The 12,860-nt window shown below is 47.2% G+C and overlaps 1 protein-coding gene across 1 annotated transcript; it reads right to left on the bottom strand.

Moving 5' to 3' along the window:
• Positions 1 to 142: 142 nt before the first annotated feature.
• Positions 143 to 10,010, bottom strand: gatad2b (GATA zinc finger domain containing 2B). Its single transcript, XM_067256260.1, has 11 exons — positions 9,888 to 10,010; positions 9,172 to 9,548; positions 8,633 to 8,762; positions 8,113 to 8,244; positions 7,352 to 7,480; positions 6,698 to 6,868; positions 5,871 to 6,246; positions 5,540 to 5,742; positions 4,673 to 4,783; positions 4,245 to 4,452; positions 143 to 4,071 (listed from the first exon to the last, which is right to left on the bottom strand). Exons 1-11 carry the CDS (start codon positions 10,008 to 10,010, stop codon positions 3,935 to 3,937), a joined length of 2,097 nt encoding a protein of 698 aa, XP_067112361.1. The 3' UTR covers positions 143 to 3,934.
• Between the last annotated feature and the right edge of the window lie 2,850 nt (positions 10,011 to 12,860).

The raw sequence follows: 12,860 nt of genomic DNA, 5'->3' as shown, positions 1-12,860 counted from the left end.
GGTTAATGGTGTACATTTTATTTCAATGTGAAAAAAAACACCTATTGCACCTGTAAGAAAATACTCCTTGGGTCACTAAATAGGCATGGCAAAATTTGTTTACAGCCAAAAAGGTCACACACTCCAGAAATAAACTGTTCCATCCTTTATTAAACATAGCTTGCAAGAGATAAATATTACAAAGTTATTTCCTCAAAAATTAGCTTATTTTTTCAGTCAATGCATAATTGTTATTAATCAATTGGCAGTATTCAAACAGCATTTAGTTTTTTTTTCTTATCCTTTTTTTTTTTTTTTTTTTAAGACAGTTAAATACCAAGGAACATGTGCAAAAGGTCAGGATTGACTAAATCAAAACAAAACAAAAACTTCATTTAATCTCTTATCATATTAATTTTAATATTTTCCATTCCTACCCCATATCTCATTCAATTGATACAGTTTAAAGACTCTGAGTAATTTTTTCCACAAACTCAATTTACAATATCGACATTATGCAAATGTTTAAACTGAGGATTTGTTGTTTATTTAATAAAAAACCTTCAACATGTCAATTTGAAATTTAGAAAATGATTTGCGATTATATTACCCACCCACCCCTTCAAAAACGTTCCCTGTATTTGCAACAATAGCTAATATGTCATTAGGAAATGATATCACTAATACAACGTAATACATTTGTATAGCCAGGAAATGTGATCAGTCCCCCAGGTCATGTTTGACACCCCATGCAGGTTAACAACTTTAACAGTGTCAGTATTGTCAAATTATTAAAATCTCATTGAAGCAGGCAGCAAGCAATAATTAATTTAGATCCATCTGCTTCAAGATCAAAATATTTATGGTGGCAGAACCTTTCATAAACATTTACCATCCATTTTCATGTTGACAACTGGTGCAAGAAAATGTAATACAATGGGACATTCGTGCAGGTTGCACTGCAGCCCAATTTATAGCTGAAAAAGCATTCACCGTTTGTATACAAAAGTGAATTCTCTCACAATGAGATGCGGATAATACTGACAGTAGTTTGATCCATGCCACATCCATTTTGGAAAGTGGGGGTGGGCTTGTGTAACAAAACAAAAAGAAAAGACAGAAAAAAACCCTCTGTTCACAAAAAACACCAAAGTAAACCTGTGGAATAGATCAAACTTTTCACCGGAACAAAGATCACTTTTCCTGCAGACACTAATCACAAAAAAATTACAAAGAAAAAAAAGGAAAGAAAATGTGTATAAAAAAAAATGCATCTAAAGAAAGTATAGAACAATAATCCCATACATTTTGCACATTTGTTACACAATAATACACAGTGATCACAAAACGAAATGACAAGCTTCACAATATTCATGGCTTTTTGTTTGCTTTTCTACACAATATACAACCATTTAAATGTCTTTTTTTTCAATCCAAGGGAGGAAAAAAGCTTATGTACAAGTCATTATTACTTTTGACATAGCAAATAGTGTCATTTTTCTTTTAGTCGATACAATTTTGTTTGAATATGTTTGATTTTTTTTTTTACTTCATAACAAACAAAATAACTTTTAAGATTAACTTAATATTGACATCAGAAAAAAATGACATTTGAAAATTCTAAGAGTTGACATTTGAAAAACTAAACAAATTGAAGTTACAAATATGCATCTCAGTCTGCAAGAGAGAGTAAGAGAGAGAAATGATTTTGATATACAATTCCAGTTTTGAAGCAAATAATCAAATCATATATGTGGATAAGGTGACATACGTTACATCAATTACACATTTGCACCTGCAAATACAATCCAAGGTAGTATCGTAATTTATTTTCCTGTATTCTACAGTATTTAACCTGTATTACCTGCAACATTGTCCTATAACATTGTTTTTTAGTTGTTTTTTCTGGTTGCAAAACAATGACAAAACACTATTAGCACACCAGCAGACTAGTTCATTTGACTGGGGGTCTTCAAAAGGTACAGTATGTGAGTGAGTAGACATTAAGTGCCAATATTATTGCAGTTTCCATGAACCTTTCCATAGTCCTTTGGTTTTACATCTGCGCCTAAGTGATCGTCAGAAGTTGTGTTCCAGATTCAACAATCGTAAGTACCAAAAACATTTTTGAGCCCAAAAAGGTTTCATTGATTCCATAACAAAAAGATGAAGTGTTTAGAGCCAATACAACCGCTGAAAACAACTGAATGAACAACTAAATCTACAATGCTAAATTTAGAACAAACTAATAGCCTTGTCTAGCCTTAAAGCATATCCTTCTAACTTCCTCTGGTATGTCTCTCGATGTAATACTGCACATTGACTGAACACTGCTTAAACATAACCTGTAGATCCAAGAGACTCCATAAGAGACTTCCAAAAAGATGAAAGAAATGAACATTCATTGCTTTTAAGTAGCAGGGATGTGTTAACATTGACAAGGTTATTAAATCATGCTTTTGTCAAATGTCAAAAAAGTGAATGGGGGTAAAAAAATAAAACATAAAAACAGATACTTCTGAAAGCATGAAGCAGTTACTGTCATAGGAAATGTTTTCTTGTACATTTAAAAATCTTATATCGATATCTCTCCCAACTCTCTCTTGAACAACCGTTTTTAATTGATACTAAAAAGTGCTCCTCGAGAATGAGGCAACTCATTGCCTATACACGGTGATTGATCCATGTCTCTCCCATTATAGATATTATCCATGTCCATCTAATTTCTTCTCAAGCTAGGCATCTATATATTATCCATATAGATATTTGAATAGTTTTCATCTGTTTTTGCAATTTTCATCATTATCGTCTCCAGGGGCAAGTACCTCTCAGATATGCCACCGATTCAACAAGAGACGCCGCAAAAAAGAAAACGTCATTTAGGAAAGCCCTAAAACAAATAAAATGAAAACAAAAAATGTTACCCAGTCTGTGGTCAGGGGCAGTTTCACATGCCCTCTTAAAAATACATGGTACCACAAGGAACAGTTGAGTAGAAAGGGTTCAAGTCTCTGCATACTCTGAAAGCGAAGGCATTGAGGGGGCAACAAGGGATATTGGGGACAGCTTTCGTGGCCCCATTATGCAGTCAGTGCTGAGTAGCGAGATGGGACAATAGGGGCAGAAATCTCCTCGCTTATCTCTGCAAGCCAAGGCCATGGCCCCTCCGGTACCTCAGCAGGTCCCACTGTGGAGAACAGGAGACTTTCCTGGGCTTAGTTCATTGATTTTTTTTTTCATTTTCTAACTGCTCCTTAGTGCCCACTTATCCACTCAGGTGTCAATTCTGTCTTCAAGTTGAAATTCAATTAACACTGTCAAACTAAGTTAGACTATCTAGCTAGGATCCATCCTGGTGGTTGGTCCGCTCAAATGTTTTAGACCAGTTCAATCCGGTTCTTTTGGATGTTTCTGTAATAGAAGTGTGTTTGTCTCTTTCCTGTGTAAAAATGTCATTAGAAACCAGTCCATTACAGGAGTTGATGACTTTAAAAATCCTGACAATAAAGAACCCTTATGGAGAGTATTAAGGGTTGAGACCCTAAAAGAAAAGAAAACCAAACCTAAAGCAATCCTGCAATTTTGTAACCCCTCCTTTAAAAAAGAAAAAGAAACACTACTAAGCATAACAATAAGCATAATAGTAAGAGTAACTGAATCAATAATGGTAGTTATAATAATAAGAATGAGCACTAACAACTTCAACAATAGTAGCACTAATCAATACGATTGCTGCGAGAAGAGAAATTTGCTATAGAAAGTTTTAGATGCACTGACAGCGCGGTGTCTTTTGTCTGGCTGATTGTGTGGTTCTCACGGGTCAGTTAGGTAGGCACACGGACAGGCACTGCATGCGATGGGGGAGGGTGTGTCAGGGGTGTTTTCTTGTGAGGGCAGGTGAGGGGTGTCCTTGGAGGGCGGGGATTTGGGGGAGTAAGGGCATTGTGGCGGGGGCTCATTTCTGTCCAGAGATGGACTGTGATATGGAGCGTGGAGGGATCATGTCTAGCAGGTACTCCCGCTGCCGGTCCGCTAAGCTGGAGCCCTTGTGGGCCCCAACCGCTCCTGGGTTCAGGTAGGCAATATTCAACCCTGAGAGCAAGAGATTAAGTAAGACAGAGAGAGAAAGATAGAGAGAGAAAGTGGGATTGGCAAAGAGAAAGAGAGAGAGAGAAACCGCAACGATATTAAAACCCACGTATATAACATACCTCACAAACAAACACCACCAGGGTAACCCTCCACAGTTTACACTCTCGACTCACCGGGGATGTTGTAGATCTGGCGCCGGCCGTCATGCTGGGCTCTGCTGCTGCTACTGCTGCCCCCGCCTCCTCCGCTGCCACAGCGCTTCCCCGCCATACCCAGCAGGCCGCTAGCGACCGAGAGCTGGGAGGCCTGGGCGAAGTTGGAGAGGACGCCCCGCGCAGAGCTGGAGAGCCCCCGCTGAAGCGAGGCCTGCGGCTGGGGAGCCTGCGTGACGAGAGGGACACCGCTGATATAACCAGGTATCCATGTCTTTGCGGTATAAATCTACATCCGACAGGCCTATGTATGTTTACAGGATATGTTTCTGTTTATATCTCTTATACAGTTTATGTACTGTAATAAATAAATACATATATAGCCTGAGTATGAGATATTTGAACTGTGCCATCCATAGCCACACGGCTGCAGCGCGGCTGCTTGGTACCTGACGCAGGGCGTGGTGACGGATCATGGTCTCGGCCTTGCTGACGTTGGGGACCGTGTGGGCCGTGCTGGGGGACAAGGCAGCCTGCTGCTGCAGCCTCTGCTCGATCTCCTGCGAGGGGAGGAGGGAGAACGGGAGGGTTAAGGGACCGACGGGACTGAAAACACAGACGAGAACATTCCGGTCCAAAATGACCAACAACTCCCAATGTCTACAGTGGAGCTCAATATTGTAACCATCGGTCCAAATGGTTTGCAGACATCTACTACAAGATCCTGTCAAATAATACTTGTCTATGCACATTGTCATAGACCTTGTAATTCAATCCAAGTGCCATGTAAAAGGTGGGTGAACACGATGACAGGGACAAGTGGAAGGTCAGAAGACAAAACAACAAACCCACCAGCAATTCCACACACAATCAACCACAAACAACAACAAAAAATGCAGAGAAACAAAAGTCTAATAGATGATGTGCGGCAGTGATGAGGAACTTCTATAGGACAACTCTGGGAATTAGAGCAAGAATGAGGGCATGGCCTACAGCAGCTGTCAAAAGAGGTCACCAGCAAATGCATAGATATTAAGCATGTCCATGTCGATGGTACGTACCAGATTGAATACTATTATACCTAGTATTTATTATGTTAAAATAATAAGGTATATTAGTGCCATAATCATAAATAATATGTTTGAAAAAAAGGAATGAATCTCTGGGGCTATCTTGTTGTTATGATCAGTGACCTACGCACTTTGTAAAGCTCTCTCTTGGAAGTCGCTTTGGAGAAAAGCGTCTGCTAAATGAATAAATGTAAATCTAAGCTGCGTAGTTTGTGTGTCTAGTATACAAAAAGGGAGATTGCTAACCTGTTCCTGTTGCAGGGCTTTGACAAATGCATTCTTCAGCCTATTGGTGTGTTCGGCCTTCAGAGCCTTCTTCTGATTGGACGTCATGCACTGTTCACACAGGATGCGCCCGCCCTTCTCTTGCTTCCAGTGGGGGGTAAAGTCAGTCCTGCACTGGGCACAGAAGAATGGTTCCATGCGTGAGAGCGCCCCCCGCAGTTTACCTAAGGCAAGAAAGAAGGCCAAGTTAATGCTTGAGCTGTATTCACATATGATACAAGTGTTTGGAGCATTTTTATTATTTTATAAATGCCCCCCCCCCCCCCCCCCCCCCCCCCCCCGGCCACCTCACCTTGGCTGTCAATCACACTCTGGACTACTTCCTCCAGGCCCACCATGTAGATGAACTCGCTGTTGGCCGCGGAGGGCAGGAAGTGAAGCAGCGGCGCCGGAGGCTTGGGAGGCGGGATCTCCAGCAGCGTCTTCTCCAGCTGCTTACGCAACGCCAGCTTGGCGGCCGCCTGGCTGCTGGCCTGGTCGGCCATGGAGCTGCCTCCGCCGGTGCTGGACATGGTGGAGGGGCTGACAGCCCCCACGCCCCCGCTGGCCCCCAGGCCCACGCCGCCCGCCACGCCGCCGGCAGCCGCCGCCGCCTGCATGTGGGCGAGGTTCATGTAGATGGCGGAGGAGCCTGAGCGCTGGGAGGCTGCCATCTGCTGGCTGGCGGCCTGTGGGGGTTCAGCAAAAGGGGGGGGAATGAGGACGAGAGGTAGGTGGAGGTGGAGCGGTAAACGCGAGTCACAAACATCACGGGTGGGGGATGGGAACCGTTGCGAGACAGCTGGATCCGCGAGATCACGACCGCTTGGAGCATCCATCGTGCTCCCAATTTATTTGTTTGTGACCGAACCATAGTGGTTCGTACCAATCAGCATCCTATGAGGTTCTACTGGCAGATTTACTACGGGCATGGTTGGCCTCCCATAATAGATTGTGAAAGACAGATGGTTCAACCCAATCACCTGCCAACACATATTTTACGCCTGCCCTTTTCCAAGCAGTTTCCAAAGACGACTTCCCAGATGGTCATGTGTAACAAACCATCTGGCGAGTCAGGTTACGGGAATGGGACTAGAGCATTGAAATTGGAAGCAAGAACGCAGGATTGGGGCTCTGTACCTGTTGGTAGCTGACAGTGTTGCCCATGCTGCCAGAGATGCTGCGGCCCATGCCAGGCTTGGAGGGCAGCCTCTGGCCCTGCAGCTGGGACGGGTTGGGGGCAATGACTCTCTGCGACATCATCATCGAAGGCAGGGAGGCGTTTGCCCCTGACCTGATGACTGTGTGACCCTGTGGAGGAGAGACGGCCAAAGAGAGCGAGACATGGTTAAGATGCACGCAGGGAGAAAAAAGACATTTGCATAGGAATGTACAAGGCAGTAGAGATGCAGGAACACAAATCAAGAGAACCAGTCAGCCACGTAATACTGTCTTTATGAATGGGCCAAGCGAGTACCATGTGTGAACGCTAGATGGCAGCATATACTTTTGAGTCTACGGAGAACTGCCAGTTTCAACCGTATTTGAGACAAAGAATGCATCCAGCTCACAAAACAAGAAGATCTGCCCAGCTGATGTTGCCGTGTAATGTCAGCCATGTGCCGTGTCAGCCACGGCCTCATCTTATCCAGAGCCATGTGGTTTCCAATAACCAACCCCCCCCCCCTCACACACACACACACCACACACACACACACACACACACACTGCTGGGCGTACACACACCACACACACACACACACTGCTGGGCGTACACACACCACACACACACACCTGTGCGGTACGCAGGTTCTGGGCCTCGGGGGCGTGTAGGCCAGGGCGTACAGGGAGCTTGCCCATCCCCTGAGAGCTGTGGATGGGGGACGGCTGCACGGACGAGGGGGTATTCTGGACCACCGGCACCTGGACAAGAAGGAACAGCAGGACGTGTCAGGGCTGGAACACAAGCCTCCCGCCAATAACGAAACAGCAGTCGCCGCTGACACGGCCCCCGTGAAGTTCCACCGGGGTACGTGCGACGACGACGACGATAGCGGTGCAGACGTCGCGTTCTAATTGCTGAGCCGGCAAACGTGGCTTGAAGGTCACACGCGTGACGGTAACTGATATGGTATCTGCTCTGTGTTTACTTTTGCTCGGCAACATTGAGATGTTTCGTCTGCCTAAATCTCGCTGTTATCACAGGAACAGACCCTGGAGCTGTGGGTGTGGGGAGCTGTGACCCTGATGGCGAGCTAGGTCAAACACACGCGCCGCCTTTCGTTTGTATGAAGTTGAACCTAAAAGGTACAGCTCAATGTCCTGATCAATATCGCTGTCATTGTATACTAATGATACACGTTCCATTACAGCTCCTGCATTGGCACGGCCTTGTTAACCACAGTAATGACCTCAGCGCCGAAACCCGTGCGGCTGTAACATCCCTTCTCGAAAACGCAACAAACAGCCGACGCTTGGGAACCGCCGCGGCGGGTCGGAGTCGCGGCGGTTGTTATGGCAGCGAGAGCGCGGGGGCGGGCGGGCGCTAAGCTCACCTTCTGGACGACGTTCTCCTTCTGGATCTGGCTCTGCCGGAGCTTCTTCAGCAGCACCAGACGGGCCTCCTCCAGGCGCAGCTCCTCCCGCAGCGCCTTGATCATCTGCTGACGCTCCTCGCCAGTCTTCCCCTGGGAAAGAACGCCCCCACACACACACACACACACACACACACACACACACACACACACACACAGCGCACGCACGCATTCGGGCACACGGAGAAATACGAGGCAAATCCTTAAACGGCTCCTGATGTGAACGAGACTCACACATTTGACAGAAACGGACAAATGTTCGGCTTCCCGTACGTGGAAGGTGACGCGCGCGACACAACGCGTCGTCATAACATCCTGCATATTCAAGTCCCTCCCGACACAACTCATCCATTAAAGCCTCACATCAACCCACAAATTGTTCATGGTCTTATCAGGATTGTGGCCCCTAAGTTAAGACTTCTGTTGCCCCAAAGCAGATCCGTGTGTTGGCAGGCTGGTGGCATAGGAGAGCGGGTCGCACCTTGAACATCTCCAGGTTGGCTTGATGGAGCCTCTCCTCGGGGCGAGGCGTGCCCCGCGGACTGGAGGCCTCGTTGTCCGATAGGATGATGCAGTCTGGGGACGGCGTGCGTCGCTCGCGGTCCATATCACTGAAGCATCGGGCGGAATCAGTGGTTAGTGATACAGCACAGCCAAAAGGTGGGAAGCTATATTTAGGGAGGGGGTGGGGGGGGGGGGGGGGGAGTTAGTCAATGAGGAACTTTCTGTTTTAATGATGGGTCACTGTGAGGTCATTTGTTTACACTAGTTCCCTTTTATGTTCAGCTTTATGTTTGGTGTAACTGTGCCAAGCAGGACTGAAAGTTTACACAGCCCCTAAACGAACATCAAGCAAGCCTTACAAAATCACTGCACGCACGCACACAGACTTCTAAACCGCTGGTCTGCCTTCGAAAGCAGGCTCGTCTCAGTGTCATGGTGAACCCTCCATGACCCCTCACAGAGAGGACAGCTAATGGCGATGGGGACGATAGACGACGACGCGCTCCCCCTTCTCACCATCTCCTGGAGGTCATGTCCACAGGCTCATCCAGCATGTTCTCCTTCCCGTTCTTGCTGGGTCCGCCGTGGCCCCCCTGCCTCAGGCTCCCGTTCACCTTCTCCTCGTAGGCCGACGCGGGCCCCATCGCCAGGCCCCCGTGGCTCACCCCGGGGCCCTTCCCCTCCCCCAGGGCCCCGGCCGCTGCCACGGCGGCGGCCGCCGCCCCCTCCAAGGCGGCCAGGTCCTTGCGCTTGAGCAGCGCCAGCATCTTGAGGCGCTCCATGGCCTCGTGGCCCTCCATCTTGAGGCGCTTGGCGAGGGCCTCCTCGCGCTCGTCGGACGCCTCCAGGCCCCGCTTCAGCAGGTTGAGCCTCAGAGCCTCCTCAGACATCCTCTGGAGGGTGGGGGAGGAGAAAGGAGGGAGGGAGGGAGGGAGGGAAGGGCATGGTAAGGTTCCATGGCTTAAGCATAGTACGCATTACCACGCGTAGACATCGAATAACTCAAAAGGTCCTGCTACTTTAAGAGTTCACGTGTACACCTTGTGTTTCTTCTGATGTGTCCGAGGGACTGTGTGAACACATGCGTGTGTGTGTGTGTGGAAGCGGGAGGAGAGCAACAGTATCATTCGCCACCACATCCTCACCACCTACTGCCTTGGATAAGCAACCCAGCCTGTCAGAGGTCCACCAGATGATTAACTACAGAACCATTCTGTCTCGATAACGCTCACATTCCCCCGCTTGATAGCGGTCCACATTCCCTCCTTGAGCGACACACGGCTTGGGACGCCAAACACAGGAGAGCCCAGGGTCTGCGATAACGGGATTCTCCTGCCAGACACCCCTCCCCCCATTTGAGTGAAATGGCGCATGCCTATTAGCCGACGTCACTTTGAATCAGATGACAGTCACTGAGCACTGACCCGAGAAACTGTAACAAAGATGACTAAATAGCATCGGTGGCGGGTAAGTAGGCTACATTTGAGAGAAAGTGGGTTAAACACTGAGTCAGCTATAGCACACGAAGCAGTAATCCTACTGATACCTAATTGGGGAAAAGCATTCCTGCCTGCTTCCACTGTGCGTGCATAGCAACTATTAGTACCCACGAGGAAGACTTGGGTTGGATGGCAACCAGGGAACTCTTACCCCAAACACATCAGCTCCCGTCATGTGACTGGTTGGAGTCGGTAGGACGACCGAGCGACGGACCAATCAGATGCCGTTGGCAGAAATGCCAGCTCAATGGGGAAATGACGAAGCAAAAAAGGCCCTCATAACAGCACAGTAATAGGTGGAACACTTGAGTACGGCAGGATTATGCATGAGGCTCTCTATTCATGCGAGAGCAGCTTCTCCATCTGCACAATGCTGGCTGAGTTAGTGGCTTCTAAAGCAGGTTGCTGTGGACCCTTCACCAAGTCCTCCGTGACTGGGATTTGGGATCCTACAACCGGATGTATGTTTGGGTTTGTGGGGAACATATGACTGAGGTCACATGACCTCCCCAGTTCAATTGTTTGCACACGAGTGTCAGCTTGGGTTTGACCATGTGCCACGTACAAGCATCTAAACGGTCGTGTGTGTGTGTGTGTGTTTGTGCTAGTCGCTTTAGGTTACGTACGCTTGGATGGGTAGTTACACGGCCCGGGGCGAGGTGTGGGGGTATTGGCTACACACACACACACACACACACACACACAGACCAGAAAGACAGCCCTGGCTTTTGTCTGCTGTGGCAACTGCTTGTCAACTGGATCCATTTGTATTCCAGTCAGAGCGAATGGCCAGCTTCAGATTAAGTGCATTACTATCAGGTGGGGCTGTGCGCAAACGTCTGCATCGGTTAGCCCACTGGAGATCGTGTCTCACTGCAGACAGAGCCTTTTTCCTCTCAGGTAAAAACAAAAAGGCGCCATGCAGTGTGGTTAACAAAAAAAAAAGGTCACCACAGACTGCTTGACAAACGTATCACAACATATCATGGTCAAAACAGGACATGACACAGACATGAACTGAACAACAGCCACAACATCCCTACTTGACACGCTAACTCAGCAGGGATCCAAATACATAGGAACAGATGAAATGTGTCAAATGTTCATGTAAATACCGGCGCCTACCTTTACAGCGCATACCTTTATAATGGGTTTTTTCATTTTATTGTAGGACCAGGTCATTGCTGTTAATATGCTGACTGTGTTCTCCCCTTCGGACGTATTGCAGTGTCATAAATCTGTAATAAACCTTTGGTTCGAGACCCATTTTACGAAGACGTGTTTCCCCATGCAGTGCATCAGAGCAGATCTTAAAGCGTTGATAAGGCAGTGGTCTGAGGAACAGCCTTCCCAAGATGATTTCTCTCTCTCTCCATGTTCAGACAATGTGCACCACCAGCCAATCTTGTTCTCACTTAGCAGAGGACAGAGGAGCGTCTGGGTGATGCGCGTGCGAGCACACTGCACCAACAGTCCGACGAGGCTGAGACCAGCAGAGGATGCCCACGGCCTCACTTCAAACACACGCAAAGGCACATCGCCGGCATATCTGCCGTTAAATGTTGACGTTCTCTTCAAGTTGGCGGATGCTGACACCTTGTTCCAGCGTTAGCCAGTCTTGAGTTACTCGTCTGTTCGCGAATGTTGTAGACCGTGTTGTGCCAGGCCGTAGGGGTTAATATGCCGGTACGGAATAGAATCTTTTTAAGCTACGTTTTCTGATGCTGTTTGTGGTTGAACAACGTTCTGTATCCCACCTGATATTCTTGACCCGGTTCATCTGGAAGTGGAGAAAGGCTAGCAGGCGCTAGACTGTAAACGCTGTCTTCTGTCAGTTTGAGCGATGGAGTCTGTTGCGTACCTGACTGCACAAAGATGGTGTCTATGCTCCTGATGGGATGAAAGGGGTAGGAACTCCTGACAGTCTTCTGGAGGAGGACCTCTGACCGCACGTCACCGCAGAGCCACCCTACAGAACAGGCTGTTACACAGCGTGGGTCTGGGCCTCGCCGCCCGCACATACCCGTGATCTCATTTCCTTGCACCAGAATTCTATTTCACACTGTTTAAGCACCTTCACAGGTCTATGAAGACAAGGAACATTAACCGATTCAGATCATCAGACGGTCCTTGGTACATTGTCTAGTAACATAGCTGGTCATGCCCAGGATATGATTGGGGTGCTAGTGTTGTTGACATTGGCTGGTTTGGTTAAAGTATGTGGAGTTTAGTCTACGTATTGTACAGTGGGACCCCTATTCTGTTTCTCCAGTCGATTTGATCAAGCTGGGAATAAGCAACATCCTTTCGACACTTCAAATGTCACGGTTCTAGTTTGACCACACTGTCAAAACAGCAACATTTGATAGGTCATTTTGCGGTGTTGTAGTTATTTTCTCCACTTCCGGCACACTTTAGGAAAAGCTGAGCCATCAAAAAACAGCTCACCTGAACCACGTGTGGTGACTGAACAACAATTAATGAAGCCCGTAGGACTCGCTTCTAACTCGGCATAAATGTCATGTAGCAGCATGAGCATGCGCTACTGGAATTCTAAGAGATTTAATTGGCCCCTTTATTGCTTAATCACTTTCCTATTAACGGATTATTCCTAGTGGTGTCGTTCTATCATTTCCCCTCATCTCTCGTATTATCTAACTCTTGCTGGCACATTTTAATCTATTTCCAGACCGTCATTTTGCTACA

The sequence above is a fragment of the Osmerus mordax genome, chromosome 18 (assembly GCF_038355195.1).
Source record: "Osmerus mordax isolate fOsmMor3 chromosome 18, fOsmMor3.pri, whole genome shotgun sequence".
NCBI classification, from domain to species: Eukaryota; Metazoa; Chordata; class Actinopteri; order Osmeriformes; family Osmeridae; genus Osmerus; species Osmerus mordax.
Note: the sequence above shows the minus strand (reverse complement) of the source record. Positions and strands in the feature narration are given on the sequence as shown.